Source organism: Rhamphochromis longiceps, linkage group LG15 (assembly GCF_057381845.1).
Source record: "Rhamphochromis longiceps isolate RC_006_pf linkage group LG15, R_longiceps_female_GT1.1, whole genome shotgun sequence".
NCBI classification, from domain to species: domain Eukaryota; kingdom Metazoa; phylum Chordata; class Actinopteri; order Cichliformes; family Cichlidae; genus Rhamphochromis; species Rhamphochromis longiceps.
Genome location: NC_140571.1, coordinates 4,476,255 through 4,485,658, shown reverse-complemented (window position 1 = coordinate 4,485,658; position 9,404 = coordinate 4,476,255). Strand labels below are relative to the sequence as shown.

The following is a 9,404-nucleotide window of genomic DNA, read 5'->3' as shown; positions in this document are numbered from 1 at the left end:
GACCTGCTGAACAGCACCTTCTCTTTATTCTGGACCTCCTGATTTACAGTTTAAGCAGCAGGTTTTCCTCTACTACTTAACAACTGGACCTATGTTTTCCTTCATTTTGCATGAGAACTTATGAGTGAAGCTCACAGATCCAGTGGAAAGAGGATGAGGGAGCAGGCATGGACCAATATTGATATGCATGTTAAATTAGGGAAAGCCCTTTTTTTACATAAGGGTTTATGTTCATTTCAAAAAAACAGCTTCTGAACATTTAAATGTTCTTTGGATTTTAATAAATGTCTGGAGAGGGACTTTTCCAAGATTTTACGTATTTTAAAGAAATAAAACATATATATTATGAAAGCATGGGGCTGAAGCTAAACATACATGTGGGAAACTCTGTACAGCTCACATGCTTGTTTCTCCTTTTCCTATAAGCAGTGGAACCAGCACAGCAGTGCATGTAGGTCTTTAAAACAGCAGAGAGCCATTTGAGCACATGTGACCTTGAATTTGATTCCATAACTTTGAAAGAATATTTACTACAAACACAAATAAACAGATACTTGCTAGAAGAAATAAGCATGCCATTAGTGGTGGTTGTTGAGTTAATAGTGTCTGGCTAAGTCAAAGTTTAAGGCTCTCAGAGACTCTCTCAGTAGGTCGTTCATTTGAGTTTGAGATAGCATATCTCTACCCGCCCTCTCTGGCCGTGAAGGTTTCATTCTGTGATGTTGTCCTTTCAATCAGCATGTAATTAGATCAGCAGTGATATGATAAGCAATGACATATACAGTGTCAGAGCCACAAGATCTTCTCAAAACACCCCGGGCATCACTGATCAAGTCCCTCAACAGCCTTGGCTTGGCACATTCCTCAGAACTGGCCTGACATAAGCTGAGCCAAAGGAAAGACACACACACACACAATTTATGCATGTCCATGCCCTCAAAACACACACAAACGTTGACATGATCATTTAGTGAAACCACAAAAATGCCTGCAAAAAGAAAAAGACGGACAAATAATCAGATAAGGCCCTCTGTTTCTAATCCTGTCACTCGAGTAATTAAAGATGCTCACAGCTTGCTGTGGGAGGACTTATCCTGCAATCTACAGCAGCCTGAATGCAGCTTTTACCTGGATTTGGGTTTACCACTAGGTTTACCAAGTGGTATTTTGGCAACAACACAGACCCAATTGCCAGCAGATTAACATAACAATGGAGAAAATCTTTATGAATAAATGACCTGTAGTAGAACTAAAGTCCATGAAAAAGACTGCATCACAATCTGTCACCATTTGCTGATGCTGATGAATAAATACATTATCAAAACAATAATAAGATCCAAATAAGCTAAGTATATTTCAAAGAAGCTAATTAGATTCAGCACCTCAAAAAAGTTAAACTCTCAAGTCCTGGACGCAGCAAAGAAATGGAAAGGGAACGCTGTGACAGCAGCACACACTCATTGGCCTTGCCGTGTTTTAATTGCTAAGTGGATGATCCAGGATTATCCCTGATAAAATATTACTGTCCTAAAAGAAGACAAATATCTTGTGATCGCTGTGGGATTTAATCTCTCGCTATCTTGCGAAGAAATCAGTGTGCTTTGGCCCAAACACAGCCACCATTATCACCTAATGATAAGAGCAGAGGAACTCAGTGGGGGCTATTTTTAACCCCTCAGGCTAAAAACAAAGCAGCAAAATTTCCCTTACCCATGCATGCTTTCAACGGCTACACAAAAGAACCAAGTACTTTTCCTAGAAAAGTAAAATCAACCGGTGCACGTACATGTTTCGCTTAACTGGTCATCCTTTTTAAGATGCAATTTTGTGTGAACTCTAAATTATAAACTTAGTGAAAACATTACTGCCTTCTTGGGAAATTTTTCTTACAAGATTTTATCACTTGGCTCCTCCGCAGTACTGAAGTATAAGACAGCAATTCTTGCAGCCAAAGCTGCCACAGATATATTGATAAAGCGCTGCGAACTGGAAAGAATGAATATGCCTAATGCAGCCAGCGGGGAAGCGTGAATAAGTCACACATGCACAAACATTCACACAAAGTGAAGTTCGGCAGGAGAATGTGACAGTCACTTTGCAGCAACTAATCCTCTGAAACCACTAAAGCAACAAGTTATAAACCCATTATCTGTTAGACTTAATCCAAAAACTAAACATTTTTGATCCAGCCATTAACACCACTGGTCAAAAATGTGTTTATGTAACAGCAGGAGCTGACATGTTATTGCTCAGGGGTGGTCAAATTCACATGAGCATTAAACCATCTAGGGACTGTCAAAAGCCATTTTGATGCTACTAAAAAGCATTTAAAAAGAACAATCTGGAAAAACAACAGCATGATTTTAACTGCTCTTGACTTTATTATTTCTTCTGTCTCTTGTTTCGTTTTCATTTCAATGATGTATAATGAGGGTAGGTAGGGGGGGGGGAAAGGAGATTTTACATGTCCAAGCCTTTCAGTCATGAAAACGTTTGGAGCCTCAGGGGTAGAGGTCCGCAGGAGGTGCTTTATTGTGGACAAATGATTGACATCCCCTTAGTGACATCACTACGACAAAAAGAGCGCTGGGGGAAGAGAAGGCAACAATCAATTCAAACACTCCAGCGCGGCGCACAGAAGAGAGGCGACGCGCTCTCCAACTCGCAGCAACAAGGTCCAAAAGAGCGACACTTAAAGGTCCGCTTATCCTGTTTCTCTCTCTCTCTCTCTCGCAGAAAAGTTCAGCTTTAGCAGAAGGCAGCTGTTCGCTGGTAAAGATGTTCAGAGAAGCTTCTTTATACTTAGATCGGTTATGCCTACGCGAAGCCGTTTCCTCGTAGAATTCACATAATTTTTTTTCCTTTCGGGACTGACCAAGACCTAACCCGATTCGCAGCTGGTGATAATATGTGTGAGAGGCGATCGGCGAAGGCTATGGGCTGTCTTTGGTCCCCCAAGGAGAAGCAACGTGGATTAAACACGAATTAATGTGGAATTTATCGGAGCCCAAAGGTGGAACGACGACCGGACACAGCGCTTTCTCGTCAGGTAAAATTAAAACTCACGTTTTTTTCTTTTTAATAAACACTTGAAGTACTTAATTGGCGTAAAACAAAAAAAAATGAAATGTTTGTACAATAACTTGCTACACGAGGAAAAGCTTACTTTCTAAGTGACCCCCTCCCTGCTAGTTCTTGGTTTATATGTGATTATAGGGTGTGTGCGTAAAAGTTAAAGCGTTCTCCTACACACGGAGAAAACTATGAAAAGAAGAAGAGAAAAAAGGTCGTTTCTTTGGAAGTCGTGCTGCTCAGATGATGCTTAGGTTTTTCATGTTTTTTGATGTCCTGTCCCGGGCTACATCTGGTACGCACGTCAGATCTAACACCTGCGAGCCTCTTGAAGTAACTCTATCCCTTATGATTACACACGACCGTCAAAGCCCCTGCAAACAGACGCTTGTAACACCGTCTGGTTGCATCTGTTGCTGCTGTGCATACTAACCCGTTTCCCTTCACTGTATTCTTTGATGCTTCTTGTGATCTGTCGGGCTACACAGACTTGCATTTCTTTTTTCATATCACCTCCCCTAACGTGATTTCTTATCTCCTCTAATTGGAGACTTTTTGTCTGATCTCTCTCCGCAAACCCTTTGATTTGTTTTTTCTGAGTCAGTCCCTCGTTTTTTTATTTTTTATTCTTCTCTTTCAGAGCTTCTTCACCTTGATATTTTCATGTATCACTTCATGTTAAGACCAAACTTCTCTTTCAGCTTTGACGCGCTGTATTGCCGGAGGGGGTCTTTCTCTCGCTCTCTCTCTCTTTTTACCCACTTCAAAGTGAAGCGTTGTCTTCCCTTTTAACCTGATTTCCTTCAATCGTTCCGACTGTGTAGGGGGATCACACACAGTTTAGGGAATGCTGCAGTGAGGTCCCTGCCGCGTCTACCTCATGTCAATACCTCAGCGCCAGTGTATTGACAGAAATCAACTTTCTCCACAGGGACTGACTGATCATGGTCGCCGTGGTCCGCTCTCTCATGGTACTGCTGCTCGCTCAGGTGTTGCTGGAAGGTGCTACGGGACTAATCCCCGAGGTCGGCCGGAGGAAATACAGCGAATCCGGGAAGCAGACCCCAGAGCAGTCAGAGAGCTTCCTCAACGACTTTGAGCTTCGGCTTCTCAATGTGTTTGGACTGGGGCGCAGGCCGACCCCAAGTAAGCAAGCCGTGGTGCCGCAGTATATGGTGGACCTTTACCGTATGCATTCAGCAAACGGAGACCATAGCACCAAACGACCCAAGAGCATGGGGAAACACGCAGAGAGAGCCGCCAGCAAGGCCAACACGATTAGAAGCTTTCACCATGAAGGTATGTATTAGTGACATACCTTTACCTGTCAGCCGGGAAGCTTCTCGGCTCTCTCAGACAACCCAAACCTATATTTAAACATGACTCAGTGCGTCAAGACTGAACTTCAGAGTCTTCGCTGTTTTATAGAGGTTTAGTCATTTACAGGTGACACGCGTCTAAGTTACAACTTACTCTTAAATACGCTCGGGATTGCCTAAAACTCAGTAACGCGACTTACAAACAAGCATCTCGTACGCAATTAATTACCTCTCACATATGTTGTGATGCAACATTTAACCGAACATCCCCCTGGGGCTGCTGTCAGAGGTTTTAAAACATCAAGGGAGGTGGTATCCCTGGAGTAATTTGTTTCTTAATAATTGATGGTGTTTGCGTCGGCTCCGAAAACAGTTTTTCCAGACACGCACCACAGGAGCAGGATAAAGGGCGGTGTGCCTTTGCGCAGGTGATAGTCATCACCCTGTTACTTCAATAACACACGACATGACATTATACTAACACGCATTATGACAAAGTCATCGTGTCAGACTGAATTCTGAGTCATTTTTAACAAGACTGAAATTAGTTCTTGGTTAAAAAAAAGGGGGGAGGGGGGGGGGGGGTACCCGCCTTATTCGTCTTTCCAAATCCCCGTTGTGCCCGTGCAGTGCGCCATTACGCATGTTCCAGTAACACTATAATTGCTCACTTAGCTTGTAGGTGGATACGGTACTGCTTGTTGAATTTAGTGTTTCAGTTCAAGTTCGCTGCACTTCAAAGATAACATATGCTGCTCATATATATATAAGACTGGCACTAAATCCTGGATGAGGTGCACTAAGTTCAACAACTACACAGATGTTTGCACAGAGTTACAAATAAAGTGGACTTTTATAACTTAAAAAACAGCAGCTGAGAAAATAAAAATGATGGTTTACTTATATTCTATTGATCTGAGGCTATATTGTCTTTTGCACCTGGCTGTGATATTAAAATGACTCACGCATGATAAAAATGAAACACTACAGTGTTTACTGTCAAACATATAGTGATGCTTTATCACCATTCACCATCTTAAGGTCTATGTTCCATTTGTCAAAGCATACAAGTTACTGTGTCCATAGGGGCTCTACACAGAGTCCTCATACAGAGTTCTAAGTGTTTAACTGGGGAAGTTTCCATCAGGGGTGAGTCAGAGGGGTGGTTGAGTGGTTGCTTGGGTGCTCTCCAGAGGCCTAGTGCAATGACACCAAGTGGCTACACCGACACACTACAAACAACCGTGGCCTGGGCAGCTGGGCTGAGTGACTGCCCCCAGCCAGCTACTGGAAACCTCTGCAACCGGCCAACACACCTTGACACCACTGGCCATTACGAATGCGCTCAGGCTGTGTTTACATAGGTCCCCCCAGCCCTTTCATCCCGTGCTAACAGAGCTGCTGGGTTGTTCATCTTCCCACGTCAAGAGACACGCAATTGATGGCTGCTGCATATAATAAGCATGTATCTACAGATGTAAACGCAGCACATCAAAGCAAACTGCTCTAATCATTCATCACATCTGCTGCCTGATATTCATTTCACTAGGATAATTAGTTTCACTGCTATCAGTTTTCAAAAATAACCATTTCCCATGCCAAATAGAACATTTCCACTACTACACAGGAAGTAGCTGCCAGAGACACGTCTCTGATGAATGACCCAGCATTAGCCTTTATCTTATGTTTTGGCATGCAGCACAAAAAGAAATTAGGAATGTTGATACACTCATATCTGTGGTTCACACGTTTGTGACAGGCCCTGACTTGTTCACATAGCCAAACCTCAAAGAACAGAAAACGAGAGAGAGTGAGAATATTGTTGCAGAAAGAAATTGAGGAAGACGTGAAAGAGGAGGAGAGAGAAAGAAAAGAGGATTTGGGGCTAAGAGAACAGAGGGAAAGGGGGATTTGGGAGCTGAGGAACGAAAGAAAGAGAGGGATTGGGGACAGAGGAGGGGGAACAAGAGACAGGGGGCTTTCCCACATCAAATAAGGAGTGATGGGCCTAATTGAGGTCTTTGTGCCTCTGGAGGGAGATTTAGGATGAGATGGTGGAATTTCCTAAATACCTCCTTTGAAAAAGCAAAGAGTTCAAAGTTTGTGTTTACAGCGCTGCACCAAACAGATTAAAAAGTGTGTCTATACATCATCTGTGATCTTCATAAAGTAAGAGTTCAAAGTGGGAGGGCTGCCTCAAAGAAAATTGTAGCTTTTACTAAGACTTCTGTCATTTACTGTACACTATAGAGGGGTATACAAAGATCTTAACTGTATACAGTTTATATACACTCTACTTTCCATTTGTCTTTTATTATCGTCACATTAATTGTAACTTAAGTCCTTGTAATTTCAGAATTAGTTATTAAATTTAATACCTTGACGCATAAAAGAAATACTCCAGTGCTGGCAACATCTACACTATAAATAAATGTTGACGCAACAGTTGGCCTTTTTAGTTTTCTTCTGGCCATTCTCATTTTTGATGAAGTCAGTATATGGTGCAACTTTTTTTCATGTGTACTTGTGAAAATATTTTGCAGCAGCCAATTCTCACAGTGCAAATGAGCCATTTGAAGTCTGGCTGACTAGCGTGTGTGATCTTATCGATAGATGGAAGCGCACTGCTTTCATCTTCTGACATTTAACCAGGTGAATTTATGAGCATGACACTAATCGCTGTATTACATCCCCATGAGCATTTCCCTGCTATTACACTGAGTCATACATGCAACCGCATGCAATCACTCACACAACCATGTGGTAGCTTGGCTGGATCCATATACTAGATCCACTCGATGTTATTTCTTAGGCATGTATGAAATTAATACGTTCTTGGCTTGATCCTGACCCTATGGTTGTCTCTCTTCTGTCCTTTACAGAGTCTATGGAGGCCCTGGCCAGCCTAAAAGGCAAAACGACACAGCAGTTCTACTTTAATCTCACTTCTATTCCAAATGAGGAACTCATCACCTCTGCAGAGCTACGCATTTACAGGGATCAGGTCATGGGATCTGCAAGCCCCACCGAAAGCAGCATTAGTGACAGTACTCCTGCTAGTGGCCTCCATCGTATCAACATTTATGAGATATTTGGAGTTCCTGCCACTCAGGGCAAGGAACCTCTACTACGTCTGCTGGACACTCGAATGGTGCAGGACTCTTTGAGTCGCTGGGAAAGCTTTGACGTCAGTCCCGCTATATCTCATTGGACCTCTGGGAATGGCCACAATCACGGCTTCTTGGTGGAGGTGATTCACCCAGAGGAGGGGGAGATGGACAGCAAGGATGCCCACAGACGCAGGAAACATGTCAGGGTGAGCCGGTCGCTACACCAGGACCAGGACTCGTGGCCTCAGGCTCGGCCGCTGCTTGTGACATATGGCCACGACAGCCGCGGGGGCTCAGTGCTCCACAAACGGGAAAAAAGGCAAGCAGCACCCCGCAAACAACGTAGGAAGCACCAGCACAAGGCAAGCTGCAAGAGGCATGCCTTGTACGTGGACTTCAGTGATGTGGGCTGGAATGAGTGGATAGTGGCACCCCCTGGCTACCATGCCTTTTATTGCCATGGGGAATGTCCTTTCCCCCTAGCAGACCACCTCAATTCTACTAACCACGCCATTGTGCAGACACTTGTCAACTCAGTCAACTCGAACATCCCCAGAGCCTGTTGTGTGCCCACTGACCTCAGCCCCATTTCTTTGCTCTACCTGGACGAATTTGAGAAAGTAATCCTGAAAAACTACCAAGACATGGTAGTGGAGGGATGCGGCTGCCGGTGAGAAACAGGTGGCACGGATAGAAAAGAGCGAGCAGCCACAAGAGGCAGAAAGAGATCAGAGGTTATCATGGACACCCAGTTTCCCAATGAAGACATTTATTTATATGAAAGAAACAGAAAACAGAGCTATTGCGGAAGAAGAAGAAACTATATATGAATATATTTATGTCTACATAAGGTTGGGAAAAATAAATATTTTAATCAAAGGAATATTCCTTTACTGGTTTTGAAAATGTATTTCCGATGTACATTTTGAAATGGGTGCAATACCACATGAAGTATAATGCTCAGATTTCTATTTTGTATTTATTTCTATTATAACCACTTTATTTGTAAATAAATAATGTGTATTTATCGTGAAAAAAACATCCCGTGGTCACTCCAGTGTTGCACGATCGGCTTCTGACAGAAATTACCTGCGAAAACGTAACACGTGACAAGAAGCTTATATTTCACTGATTGCAAACCAAGCACTGAACTATTTTGCTAAAAGTAATCGGAGACCAACAACAATGGAGGTTTTGAAGGCAAAGCGATAGGATCACTGGCGTAATGAATTGTAGCACGTTGTAGGGTCACAGACAATTTAAATGCCCACGGGAGGCTCATAAAAACAGAGCGTGTTTTTAATGCCTTACATGTCACTGCATGGATCCCTGGGAAGATTCTCTTAACGTCTATGTTTATTCTGCTCCCGACCAATATTATCATATGGAGGGGGAAAAAAGTGAAACTGCAGCCCTTCTGTGGAAGGTCTGACAGGGCACGAGGTTTATTTACAGTGAGATTTGAGACTATGGCAGACAGACACACTAACAGACCTTCACCAAGAAAAAAAAGGAAAGATTCTGTTGGCACTTTAATTAACGAAGACAAACAAACACACACCTGCACCTGTTCACATACTGCACATGCTCAGACAGATTCTTCCCACTTCTGAGTTTGGCTGCCTTCCTTTGTCATCTCTGAGTCAGAAGGCTCTAATGTGTTTCAGCACTGAATCAAAGAAAATTAATGTTTCACAAAACAGCAGCAGCAGCAGCAAAGGACACAAACACTGACCCGAAAAAGAGCGCAAGAGACATGGTCTCCTCACAAAGACAATGAGCGCGGCTGGCTCTTTATACTGCAACGTTAGTATAAAAGAAACAATGCTCCATCTAGATTAAAGCAAACGGACTAAAACTGCTCCATAAAGAATAGATGAGAATTTATAGTGTAGCCACAATA

The 9,404-nt window shown here is 42.9% G+C and overlaps 1 protein-coding gene across 1 annotated transcript; it reads left to right on the top strand.

The window, feature by feature from the left end:
* The first annotated feature begins 2,575 nt into the window (after positions 1–2,575).
* Positions 2,576–8,540, top strand: bmp2b (bone morphogenetic protein 2b). The gene is made up of 3 exons (XM_085382331.1): positions 2,576–3,049; positions 4,004–4,371; positions 7,274–8,540. The coding sequence occupies exons 2-3, from the start codon at positions 4,017–4,019 to the stop codon at positions 8,173–8,175; spliced, it is 1,257 nt and encodes a 418-aa protein (XP_085238457.1). The 5' UTR covers positions 2,576–3,049; positions 4,004–4,016; the 3' UTR covers positions 8,176–8,540.
* Positions 8,541–9,404: the final 864 nt, after the last annotated feature.